The sequence below is a fragment of the Lampetra fluviatilis genome, chromosome 62 (assembly GCF_964198595.1).
Source record: "Lampetra fluviatilis chromosome 62, kcLamFluv1.1, whole genome shotgun sequence".
Taxonomy (NCBI): domain Eukaryota; kingdom Metazoa; phylum Chordata; class Hyperoartia; order Petromyzontiformes; family Petromyzontidae; genus Lampetra; species Lampetra fluviatilis.
The window spans coordinates 2,935,781-2,949,400 of NC_136336.1; the positions used below are offsets into that span (position 1 = coordinate 2,935,781).

Consider the following 13,620-nt stretch of genomic DNA (forward strand, 5'->3'; position numbering starts at 1 on the left):
GTGTGTCTCTCTCTGTGTGTCTCTCTCTGTCCATGTAAGTGGGTCTCTTTCTCTGTCTCTCTCTCTCTGTCTCTCTTTGTCCGTGGGTGAGTGAGTGGGTGGGTGGATGGGTTAGTGGGTGAGTGGGTGGGTGGGTGAGTGAGTGAATGGGTGAGTGAGTGAGTGGGTGAGTGAGTGGGTGAGTGAGTGAGTGAGTGGGTGAGTGAGTGAGTGAGTGGGTGGGTGGGTGAGTGAGTGAGTGAATGAGTGGGTGAGTGAGTGGGTGGGTGAGTGAGTGGGTGGGTGAGTGGGTGAGTGGGTGAGTGAGTGAATGGGTGAGTGAGTGGGTGGGTGAGTGAGTGGGTGAGTGAGTGAGTGGGTGGATGAGTGAGTGGGTGAGTGAGTGGGTGAGCGAGTGAGTGGGTGAGTGAGTGAGTGGGTGAGTGAGTGAATGAGTGGGTGAGTGAGAATCGCTATCTTACTCACCAGCATGAGTTGAGCTGTAACCATGGTAACAGGTGCTTTGTGACACGTGTGCGCCCGTCGCATGGCAGCCGAGTTCGTTTGGCTGCGTCGGGTGGCGGTGGGACTCCACAACACAGCCGTGTTCAGATCGTCACGTGGTCTCTCCGTGCATCCCCGTGTCTGCACGCGCGTATCCCCGTGTCTCTGCTCTGTGTCCCTGTGTCTCTGTGTGTGTCCCTATGCTCCCCCCCTCCCGTATCTGTAGGCCACGTGTCCTCGTGTCTCTGCTTGTGTACCCGTGTCTCTGACTGTGTCCCCATGCACCTCCACCCCCCCCCCCCCCGTGTCTGTAGGCCACGCGTGTCTCCGTGTCTCCGTGTGTGTGTCACACACTTGCCGGGCGACTCGTGCGGTTGTTGTTGTTGTTGTTGTGGTTGTTGTGGCCGAGTGGCCGGGTTCCCCGACGTTGGCACCAGCGCCTCGAGCTGCTGGGTCAGCAGCTCCTTCACCGTGCCGCTCCCTCCTGTGCCACAACGGGGCCCACACCCCATGGCTAGCCAGGCTCAACCCCGCTGAGCTTGGATACTCAACTGCAGGCCCCATCGCTAGCCAGGCTCAACCCAGCTGAGCTTGCCCACTCCACTACAATCCCCATCGCTAGCCAGGCTCAACCCAGCTGAGCTTGCCCACTTCACTGCAGGCCCCATCGCTAGCCAGGCTCAACCCAGCTGAGCTTGGCGACTCCACTACAATCCCCATCGCTAGCCTGGCTTAACCCAGCTGAGCTTGCCCACTCCACTACAATCCCCATCGCTAGCCAGGCTCAACCCAGCTGAGCTTGGCAACTCCACTGCAGGCCCCATGGCTAGCCAGGCTTAACCCAGCTGAGCTTGGCAACTCCACTGCAGGCCCCATGGCTAGCCAGGCTCAACCCAGCTGAGCTTGGCAACTCCACTGCAGGCCCCATGGCTAGCCAGGCTTAACCCAGCTGAGCTTGGCAACTCCACTGCAGGCCCCATGGCTAGCCAGGCTCAACCCAGCTAAGCTTGGCAACTCCACTGCAGGCCCCATGGCTAGCCAGGCTCAACCCAGCTGAGCTTGGCAACTCCACTGCAGTCCCCATGGCTAGCCAGGCTTAACCCAGCTGAGCTTGGCAACTCCACTGCAGGCCCCATGGCTAGCCAGGCTCAACCCAGCTGAGCTTGGCAACTCCACTGCAGTCCCCATGGCTAGCCAGGCTTAACCCAGCTGAGCTTGCCCACTCCACTACAATCCCCATCGCTAGCCAGGCTCAAACCGGCTGAGCTTGCCCACTCCACTGCAGGCCCCATCGCTAGCCAGGCCCAACCCGGCTGAGCTTGCCCACTCCACTGCAGGCCCCATTGCTAGCCAGGCCCAACCCAGCTGAGCTTGCCCACTCCACTGCAGGCCCCATCGCTAGCCAGGCCCAACCCAGCTGAGCTTGCCCACTTCACTGCAGTCCCCATGGCTAGCCAGGCTCAACCCAGCTGAGCTTGCCCACTCCACTGCAGGCCCCATCGCTAGCCAGGCTCAACCCAGCTGAGCTTGCCCAATCCACTACAATCCCCATCGCTAGCCAGGCTCAACCCAGCTGAGCTTGCCCACTCCACTGCAGGCCCCATCGCTAGCCAGGCTCAACCCAGCTGAGCTTGCCCATTCCACTGCAGGCCCCATCGCTAGCCAGGCTCAACCCAGCTGAGCTTGCCCACTCCACTACAATCCCCATCGCTAGCCAGGCTCAACCCAGCTGAGCTTGCCCACTTCACTGCAGGCCCCATCGCTAGCCAGGCTCAACCCAGCTGAGCTTGCCCACTCCACTGCAGGCCCCATCGCTAGCCAGGCTCAACCCAGCTGAGCTTGCCCACTCCACTGCAGTCCCCATGGCTAGCCAGGCTCAACCCTGCTGAGCTTGGTTACTCCACTGCAGTCCCCATGGCTAGCCAGGCCCAACCCAGCTGAGCTTGCCCACTCCACTGCAGTCCCCATGGCTAGCCAGGCCCAACCCAGCTGAGCTTGCCCACTCCACTGCAGGCCCCATCGCTAGCCAGGCTCAACCCGGCTGAGCTTGCCCACTCCACTGCAGTCCCCATGGCTAGCCAGGCTCAACCCAGCTGAGCTTGCCCACTCCACTGCAGGCCCCATCGCTAGCCAGGCTCAACCCGGCTGAGCTTGCCCACTCCACTGCAGTCCCCATGGCTAGCCAGGCTAAATCCTGCTGAGCTTGCCCACTCCACTGCAGGCCCCATCGCTAGCCAGGCTCAACCCAGCTGAGCTTGGTTACTCCACTGCAGTCCCCATCGCTAGCCAGGCCCAACCCAGCTGAGCTTGCCCACTCCACTACAATCCCCATGGCTAGCCAGGCTCAACCCTGCTGAGCTTGGTTACTCCACTGCAGTCCCCATCGCTAGCCAGGCTCAACCCAGCTGAGCTTGGCCACTTCACTACAATGCCCATGGCTAGCCAGGCCCAACCCAGCTTTGAGGAAGGTTTAGGGTTCGGGTGAGACTCAGGGTGAGACTCGGGGTGAGACTCGGGGTGAGACTCGGGGTGAGACTCAGGGTGAGACTCAGGGTGAGACTCAGGGTGAGACTCAGGGTGACACTCGCGGTGAGACTCAGGGTGAGACTCAGGGTGACACTCAGGGTGACACTCAGGGTGAGACTCAGGGTGAGACTCAGGGTGACACTCGCGGTGAGACTCAGGGTGAGACTCGGGGTGAGACTCAGGGTGACACTCAGGGTGACACTCAGGGTGAGACTCAGGGTGAGACTCAGGGTGACACTCGCGGTGAGACTCAGGGTGAGACTCGGGGTGAGACTCGGGGTGAGACTCAGGGTGACACTCAGGGTGAGACTCAGGGTGAGACTCAGGGTGACACTCGCGGTGAGACTCAGGGTGAGACTCAGGGTGACACTCAGGGTGACACTCAGGGTGAGACTCAGGGTGAGACTCAGGGTGACACTCGCGGTGAGACTCAGGGTGAGACTCAGGGTGACACTCAGGGTGAGTCTCAGGGTGAGACTCAGGGTGAGACTCGCGGTGAGACTCAGGGTGAGACTCAGGGTGACACTCAGGGTGACACTCAGGGTGAGACTCAGGGTGAGACTCAGGGTGAGACTCAGGGTGAGTCTCAGGGTGAGACTCAGGGTGAGACTCAGGGTGACACTCAGGGTGAGACTCAGGGTGAGACTCAGGGTGAGACTCAGGGTGAGACTCAGGGTGAGACTCAGGGTGAGACTCGCGGTGACACTCAGGGTGAGACTCAGGGTGAGACTCAGGGTGACACTCGCGGTGAGACTCAGGGTGACACTCAGGGTGAGACTCAGGGTGAGACTCAGGGTGACACTCGCGGTGAGACTCAGGGTGAGACTCAGGGTGACACTCAGGGTGAGTCTCAGGGTGAGACTCAGGGTGAGACTCGCGGTGAGACTCAGGGTGAGACTCAGGGTGACACTCAGGGTGACACTCAGGGTGACACTCAGGGTGACACTCAGGGTGAGACTCTGAGCGAGCGTAAGCCTCGGGGTGAGGGTGAGGCGGCTCACCAGCAGGCCCCGCGGCCCCCCCCGCACAGCCGAGGAAGCCGTAGTTGACCCAGGAGCGACTCTCCCCCTCGGGGAAGAACGGGTTGTCCTCCATGGAGTCGTACAGCTGGATGGTCAGCTCCTCCACCTGCGTGTCCAGCTGCAAGCAGCGCCGGCGGAGCCAGCGGCAGCACCGCAGGAGGTCACCCTTCCGTACGTGCGGTGCCGTGTCACGTCGCGTGTAATGTGTCATCGCGTGTGGTCTATGTCGTGGTCTACATTACATAACAAAGGCTCACCCTCTTAAGCCTCACCTTACCATATGAATAAAAAGTGTTCTGTACTTGGCCCTTCCCCCCTCTCAAACCATTATATAAACGGAGTGGTAGCTCCTGCAATCTCTCATTTACTTGATACAGCTGTCGTGGCTGTGACGGTTCCACCTGAAGACAGAAGCTTGTGTTGCCTCCGAAACGTCGTGATTTTTATTTTTTATTTTATTTTACTTTATTAATTTTAATGTTTTACCTACGTGACTTTACCGAAAACACCTAAGAATATGAATCCTTGCAGTCACGAAAGCTTCAAATCTAGAAGAAGGTCTACATTGCGTCTACATCATAGTCTACGTCACAACTCAGGTTCCAATGGTGTAAATGCTTAACCCCGAGCTCTCATACTCTGATGGTGCATTGTCTTTGAGTTGTGCGCCTTTTGGCGTCATCTGGTCCAACACCAGGGTGAGACTAGGCTCTAAGGAAAGCTGTCTCGGGTGTGGACCAATCAACTTCAAGGACAGTGCATACATTATCAAAGTTGTCTTTTTTGTTTGCATTCCGACCGCAGGTATCGTGGTCAATGCAAACATGACTCCTTGTAAAAAAGGTGTCAGTTTTGTTGCCAGATAAAAGGGTAAACAAACAATTATCATATTTTGCTACTGGCAAAGGAGGTTCCAATGGTGACTACGTCATAGTCTACATCATAGTCTACGTCGTGACTACATCATAGTCTACGTCGTAGTCTACATCATAGTCTACGTCGTGACTACATCATAGTCTACGTCGTAGTCTACATCATAGTCTACGTCGTGACTACATCATAGTCTACATCATAGTCTACGTCGTGACTACATCATAGTCTACGTCGTAGTCTACATCATAGTCTACGTCGTGACTACATCATAGTCTACGTCGTGACTACATCATAGTCTACGTCGTGACTACATCATAGTCTACGTCGTGACTACATCATAGTCTACGTCGTAGTCTACATCATAGTCTACGTCGTGACTACGTCGTAGTCTACGTCGTAGTCTACATCATAGCCTACGTCGTGACTACATCATAGCCTACGTCGTGACTACATCATAGTCTACGTCGTGACTACATCATAGTCTACGTCGTAGTCTTTGTCTATGTCGTGTAAACGTCATAGTCTGTGTTGTGTTTACGACACAGACAAGATGTAGACTATGACGTAAACTACGACGTAGCCAAGACGCAGACTACGTCGTGGTCTACGTCGTGGTCTGCGTCGTCACCTCGGTGATCTTCTTGCGCAGCTTGCGGTTGTCCACGTGCAGCGTGTTGGTGCGCGTGGCCGAGCCGGTGGGGACGGTGCCGCCGCTCGCCAGGAGGTTGCGTTGGTCGTCCGTGGCCTTGCCCGGCGTGAAACGCAGGCGGCGCGCCTGCGTCGCCGCGTCCGGGTTCTTGCGCAGCGCCAGAAGCTGCGTGCATGGGAACACACACACATGGGTACACACACACACACACAGAGGAACACACACACACAAAGAGGAACACACACACATGGGTACACACACACACAGAGGAACACACACACACAGAGGAACACACACACATGGGTACACACACACATGGGTACACACACATGTGTACACATACATGGGTACACACACACACAGAGGAAGACACACACATGGGTACACACACACACACACAGAGGAACACACACACAGAGGAACACACACACATGGGTACACACACACATGTGTACACACACATGAGTACACACACGCATGGGTACACACACATGGGTACACACACGCATGGGTACACACACATGGGTACACACACACATGTGTACACACACATGAGTACATTATCATGGCGCTTGTGCCAGGCTAGATGCGCCTTGAGCCCACATGAAGTGTGTAAAAGCTCGCTGACAGGAGGTCACGCGTACACTTATACATATCACACACACACAACAACAATCGGCGTTCGTCACCAACTGGCGGTGACGTCACCACGTTGCTTGTGCCAGGCTAGGTGCACCTTGAAGCCGTCGCGTGAAGTGCCAAAAGGCTCACGGGACAGACCCAGCAGGTGCCATGAGATTACCGGCCACTTGTGCCAGGCTAGGTGCACCTTGAAGCTGTCGCGTGAAGTGCCAAAAGGCTCACGGGACAGACCCAGCAGGTGCCATGAGATTACCGGCCACTTGTGCCAGGCTAGGTGCACCTTGAAGCCGTCGCGTGAAGTGCCAAAAGGCTCGCTGGACAGACCCAGCAGGTGCCATCGGTTGGCTGAATGGCAGGTGGCACCACGTGCGCTCGCCCCACCGTGCCAACTCGCCGCGTTCCTGCTGACGGGCGACCGCCTCCAGCTGTAGCCCGGTAGCCTCACTGCGCACCTAGCCTGGCACCGCCCAGTCGCATCGCCCTCCACAAGCCTCCTCCTCCTACTCCGTCGCCGCCGCCGCATCTCACCTTGGGCACGAAGACGAGGCAGAGGGTGATGGTGGCGGAGAAGATGGTGACGAGCGCGACGACGCAGTACTGCACGTTGGGCTGGTCGCGCGTCAGGAAGGAGACGGCCGCCCCGATGATGCTCATGATGCCCACGTTGTAGACCGCCATGCCGATGTAGCGGCTGTCGTTGAGCGCCGGGATGGAGACATTCCGCGTCTCCCACGCTAGGAAGCAGCCGAAAACCTTGTGGGGGTTGGGGGGGATCGGGGTGGGGGGAAGGTGGGTGGGTGAGTGGGTAGGTGGGTGGGTGAGTGGGTAGGTGGGTGAATGAGTGGGTGACTGGATGGGTGAGCAGGTGGGTAGTATAATGGGTGGATAGGTGGGTGAGTCGGTGAGTGGGTGGGTGAGGAAGTGCTTGAGTGGATGAGTGGGTGAGAGGGTGGGTGGGTGAGTGAATGGGTTGGTGTCTGGGTAATTCAGTGGGTGGGCGGTTGGGCAGGTGAGCGAGCGAGTGAGTGGGCAGGCGAGTGAGTGGGTGGGTGAGTGGGTAGGTGAGTGGGTGGGTGAATGAGTAGGTGACTGGGTGGTTAGGTGGGTGGGCGGGTTGGTGGGTGAATGCGTGGGCGGACGAGTCAGTGAGTGGGTGGGTGAATGGGTGAGTAAGTGGGTGAGTGAGTGGGTGAGTGAGTGGGCGGACGAGTGAGTGAATGAGTGGGTGGGAGAGTCGGTGAGTGGGTGAGTGAATGGGTGAATGGGCAGGCGAGTGGGTGAGTGGGTGGGTGAGTGGGTGAGTAAGTGGGTGAGTGAGTGAGTGGGTGGGTGAGTGAGTGGGTGGGTGAGCGGATGGGTAGGTAATCGAGTGGCTGAGCGAGTGAGAGAGCGAATGTGCGAGTGAGTTTAAACGAGTGACCAAACGAGTGACTTATCGAGCTGAATGGACGTGTGAGCTGGTAAGCGGGTGAGCTGGTGAGCGGGTGAGCGACCACTCACCATGAGCAGCCCCTTGTAGGCGTAGATGATCCCGAGCCACACAGTCATGTGGTGGCTCTCACAGTGCTCCAGCTGCGGCCGGATCGCCAAGTCCCGGCCCGACGGGTCGGGCTGGGGGCGGGAGGGGGGGGGGTATGGGGCAGGTAGCGGGGGGGGGGGGGCAGTGGTGGTGGTTGAATACAAGTGTACGAGTAAGTCCGAGTTGCTCAACACAGCTGATGGAGAGACACCAACGAGTGAAGTTCACGGCCAACAGTGACCACGGCAGCGGCGGTAGCGACGAGGAGGCGACGCGCTGCCGGTGAGCGAGCGAGCGAGCGAGTGAGTGAATCGCTGAGTGGTGGATGACCACCGCTCGCCCACAGACGCGGCGAACGCGAATGCGGCGGAGGTGATAACGGGACACGGGGCCTGGCAACTGGCACGCCGGGCCCGACGTGGAGCCGGGACCGCTAGGAACCTGGGTTCCACTCAGGATTTCAGCTCCAATCACAGTGATTAGTACACTGAGGCCTCATAGACTCGCAGAGAGACCCGTAGACTTACATAAACCCATAGACTCACACAGAGACCCATAGACTTACATAAACCCATAGACTTACACAGAGACCCATAGACTTACATAAACCCATAGACTCACACAGAGACCCATAGACTTACATAAACCCATAGACTCACACAGACACCCATAGACTTACATAAACCCATGGACTCACACAGAGACCCATAGACTTACATAAACCCATAGACTTACACCGAGACCCATAGACTTACATAAACCCATAGACTCACACAGAGACCCAAGGGACTCACGTAGAAACCCGCTCACATACAGACCTATAGACTCACATAAACCAACAGACTCACATCGAGACCCATATAACACTACGACTTTAAACAGGGAAACATTTGTACAAATAATAGGCGACGTTTCAGGCAGCCCCCTCTTCAGAGCACACACAGAGAGGCTGGAGAGACAGACCCACTGCTACCTCTATCCCCTCTCTATGAATAAGGGCCGTTGCCTGAAACGTCGCCCAGTGTACGCCTCCCCAGTATCGGGTTGGACAGATTTCCCCAGCAGCTCGGCGCTCACAGCCGTGGTGCGCCACGAGGCGGGCCACAGCCCCTCCTCCTGTTGTGACGTCACATCCGGTGACGTCATCGCCCCCACCCCTCCACCAACATCAGCAGCAGCAGCATCATCTTCTTGGTTCTTTCGGTGAAGTCACGTAGAAGGGAATAATAAAATAATAAAAATAATAAAATAATATAATAATATATAATAACACTATGAGATCTCCTTTACCAGTGGCAAAATATAGTAATAGGTTTTTACCCTTTTAACTGGTACAAAATCTGACACCTTTATACAAGGCATCATGTTTGCAATAACCTCAAAATGCAAACAAAAAGAAACAACTCTGATGATGATAATGATATGCACTGTGCATATCATTATCATCAACAGAGTTGTTTCTTTTTGTTTGCATTTTGACTTCTTGTGTTGAGGTTATTGCAAACATGATGCCTTGTATAAAGGTGTCAGATTTTGTACCAGTTAAAAGGGTAAAAACCTATTACAATATATAATAATATAATATAATAATTCTCACTGATGAATCCCTGCAGTCACGAAAGCTTTAAATAGAAGCATCATCATCATCATCGTCGTCGGCGGCATCACCCCCCCCCCCCTCTGTCCCCTCCTCTTACACTCATCCCACCCCCTCCCAGAGGCAGAGCCAGGGTTTTCAAGCAGAGGGGGGCAGCTCCTCCAGCAATGAAAAATGATAGAGGAGTTGTTAGTAGGAATGGGTTTTTACCCTTTTATCTGGTACAAAAGATATAGTAATAGATTTTTACCCTTTTATCTGGTACAAAAACTGACACCTTTATACAAGGGATCATGTTTGCAATAACCACAACACAAGCAGTCAAAATGCAAACAAAAATAAATATATCTGATAATGATATGCACTGTCCTTGAAGTTGATTGGTCCACACCCGAGACAGCTTTTCTTAGAGCCTAGTCTCCATTGGTGTTGGACCAGATGACCCCAAAAGGCGTACAACTCAAAAAACAGCGCACTATCAGAGTATTGAGAGCTCGGGGTAAGCATTTACACTATGAGACCTCCTTTACCAGTAGAAAAATATAATAAGTTTTTACCCTTTCATCTGGTACAAAAACTGACACCTTTATACAAGGGATCATGTTTGCAATAACCACAACACAAGCAGTCAAAATGCAATCAAAAATAAACAACTATGATAATGATATGCACTGTCCTTGAAGTTGATTGGTCCACACCCGAGACAGCTTTTCTTAAAGCCTAGTATCCACAGCTTTTGGACTCGAGTTGTTTATTTTTGTTTGCATTTTGACTGCTTGTGTTGTGGTTATTGAAAACATGATCCCTTGTATAAAGGTGTCAGTTTTTGTACCAGATAAAAGGGTAAAAACCTATTACTATATCTTGCTACTGGTAAAGGAGGTCTCATAGTGAGTTGTTAGTAAGTAAGGAGTTGTTAGTAAGCATCGCGCTCGCTGAAGGTGTTGATGCCTTCAGGGAAGTCGTGTTCTGTGTAGACACAACTGCGCACAATTCTGTGAGTCACTTATAACTGCTTTGCCGTTACTTATTGCCAATTATGGACTCAGACTATTGTCCTATCATCTCATCGAGTCCCTGGCCACGTAATGATATGCTACACATTGGCAGTGGGGGTCGCAAAATGCCGATTTATTACTAATAAACCCCAACGATCCGATCGAAATTAGGGATTTCGATCGGGTCATTGGGGGGGGGGGGCACGTGCCACCCCCTCCCCCAATGACTCGATCGAAATCCCTAAGTTGATGATGATGAGAGAGAGAGAGACATGCAAACTCCAAATCTACAGCAGCAGGCGTCAGGGTCGGGATCGAACCCACGACCTCCTGTATACCAGGCGAGGTAGTTAACATCTCCTCGCCACCGTGATGATGATGATGAGAGAGAGAGAGAGACACGCAAACTCTAAATATATAGCAGCAGGCGTCAGGGTCGAACCCACGACTTCCTGTATACCAGGCGAGGTAGTTAACATCTCCTAGCCACCGTGATGATGATGATGAGAGAGAGGCACGCAAACTTCAAATCTACAGCAGCAGGCGTCAGGGTCGGGATCGAACCCACGACCTCCTGTACACCAGGCGAGGTAGTTAACATCTCCTAGCCACCGTGACGATGATGAGAGAGAGAGAGACACGCAAACTCCAAATCTACAGCAGTAGGCGTCAGGGTCGGGATCGAACCCATGACCTCCTGTATACCAGGCGAGGTAGTTAACATCTCCTAGCCACCGTGATGATGATGAAAGAGAGACACACACAAACTCCAAATATACAGCAGCAGGTGTCAGGGTCGAACCCACGACCTCCACGACCTCCTGTATACCAGGCGAGTTAGTTAACATCTCCTAGCCACCGTGGCTCCCTTATTTACATCACCCTCCTCTACTCACCGTCACCTCCTCATCTCATTACCCTCCCCCCCTTCTCCCCCCCCCCCCCCCCGAGCTGCCAGGCTGATGGACGCCCCAATCAGGGCGCACTGCGCGGGAGGCAACGGGCGCCGTTAGGCAGCGATTTGTTTATTTATTTAACGGCCTGGAGTCACGCGGAGCCAAAGGGACATGGGTTCACTCCAGGGCACGGGTCAGCCCGGGCCAGGAGTGAACCCAGCAGCAGCAACGGCATCATCGATAGCAGCAGAAGCGTCATCAGCCCAAATAGCAGCAGCAGCAGAATCATCAGCATCATCAGCCCAAACAGCAGCAGCATCATCAGCATCATCGATAGCAGCAGAAACGTCATCAGCCCAAACAGCAGCATCATCAGCATCATCAGCATCATCAGCATCATCAGCCTAAACAGCATCAGCATCATCAGCATCATCAGCATCATCAGCCCAAACAGCAGCAGCGACATCATCGGCAGCACCAGAAGCGTCATCAGCCCAAACAGCAGCATCATCATCAGCATCATCAGCCTAAACAGCAGCAGCATCATCATCATCAGCCCAAACAGCAGCAGCAGCAACAGCGGCATCATCGATAGCAGCAGAAGTGTCATCAGTCCAAACAGCAGCAGCATCATCAGCATCATCAGCCCAAACAGCAGCAGCGGCATCATCGGCAGCACCAGAAGCGTCATCAGCCCAAACAGCAGCATCATCATCAGCATCATCAGCCTAAACAGCAGCAGCATCATCATCATCAGCCCAAACAGCAGCAGCAGCAACAGCGGCATCATCGATAGCTGCAGAAGTGTCATCAGTCCAAACAGCAGCAGCATCATCAGCATCATCAGCATCATCAGCATCATCAGCCCAAACAGCAGCAGCGGCATCATCGGCAGCACCAGAAGCGTCATCAGCCCAAACAGCAGCATCATCATCAGCATCATCAGCCTAAACAGCAGCAGCATCATCATCATCAGCCCAAACAGCAGCAGCAGCAACAGCGGCATCATCGGCAGCACCAGAAGCGTCATCAGCCCAAACAGCAGCATCATCATCAGCATCATCAGCCTAAACAGCAGCAGCATCATCATCATCAGCCCAAACAGCAGCAGCAGCAACAGCGGCATCATCGATAGCAGCAGCAGCATCATCAGCCCAAACAGCAGCAGCAGCAACAGCGGCATCATCGATAGCAGCAGAAGCGTCATCAGTCCAAACAGCAGCAGCATCATCAGCATCATCAGCCCAAACAGCAGCAGCGGCATCATCGGCAGCACCAGAAGCGTCATCAGCCCAAACAGCAGCAGCATCATCAGCATCATCAGCCCAAACAGCAGCAGCAGCAACAGCGGCATCATCGATAGCAGCAGAAGCGTCATCAGTCCAAACAGCAGCAGCAGCATCGGCATCATCAGCCCAAACAGCAGCAGCGGCGGCATCATCGGCAGCACCAGAAGCGTCATCAGCCCAAACAGCAGCAGCATCATCAGCATCATCAGCCTAAACAGCAGCAGCATCATCATCATCAGCCCAAACAGCAGCAGCAGCAACAGCGGCATCATCGATAGCAGCAGAAGTGTCATCAGTCCAAACAGCAGCAGCATCATCAGCATCATCAGCATCATCAGCCTAAACAGCAGCAGCATCATCAGCCCAAACAGCAGCAGCAGCAACAGCGGCATCATCGATAGCAGCAGAAGCGTCATCAGTCCAAACAGCAGCAGCATCATCAGCATCATCAGCCCAAACAGCAGCAGCGGCGGCATCATCGGCAGCACCAGAAGCGTCATCAGCCCAAACAGCAGCAGCATCATCAGCATCATCAGCCCAAACAGCAGCAGCAGCAGCAACAACGCAGCCTGTAGCCTATAGTACCTGGCGTGCACGGCAGTCGCCAACGCATTCGGCAGTTGGATCATGAAAGAGAGCGGCTGGGTGGGGAGACCGCGGCGACTGATGGCGATGATGCTTCGGGTGGTGACGATGGTGGTGTTGTTGATGTTGATGATGTTGTTGTTGATGATGTTGTTGTTGATGTTGATGATGTTGATGCAAATGATAACTTACACTGCTGCTGCTGATAGTGATTCTTCTGTTGCCGATGACGATGATGCTTCGGATGGTGACGATGGTGATGTTGTTGTTGACAATGTTGTTGTTGATGATGTTGTTGTTGATGATGTTGTTGTTGACGATGTTGTTGATGATGTTGTTGTTGATGATGTTGCTGCAAATGATAACTTACACTGCTGCTGCTGATAATGATTCTTCTGTTGCCAATGATGTTGCTGCTGCTGCTGATGATGATGTTGCTGATAATGATGCTGCTGCTAGTGGTGATGTTGCTGATGATGTTGTTAATAATGATGCTACTGCTTGTGGTGATGTTGCTGATGCTGATGCTGACGATGTTGCC

The 13,620-nt window shown here is 54.2% G+C and overlaps 1 protein-coding gene across 5 annotated transcripts in view; it reads right to left on the bottom strand.

The window, feature by feature from the left end:
- GABBR2 (gamma-aminobutyric acid type B receptor subunit 2) overlaps window positions 1-13,620 on the bottom strand; it is a 51,078-nt gene that overhangs the window by 9,033 nt on the left and 28,425 nt on the right. For 3 of the 5 annotated variants that reach the window (XR_013640495.1, XM_078881746.1, XM_078881745.1), the window contains exons 12-16: window positions 7,696-7,806; window positions 6,724-6,948; window positions 5,533-5,718; window positions 4,011-4,149; window positions 838-967 (exon numbers count right to left, since the gene is read on the bottom strand). Coding sequence is in view for 4 of the 5 variants with exons in the window: in XM_078881746.1 (XP_078737872.1) it covers window positions 838-967; window positions 4,011-4,149; window positions 5,533-5,718; window positions 6,724-6,948; window positions 7,696-7,806 (791 nt within the window). In the remaining variant the exon portion in view is untranslated. The remainder of the gene's footprint in view (window positions 1-837; window positions 968-4,010; window positions 4,150-5,532; window positions 5,719-6,723; window positions 6,949-7,695; window positions 7,807-13,620) is intronic. The other 2 variants (XM_078881747.1, XM_078881748.1) reach the window with 1 other exon arrangement.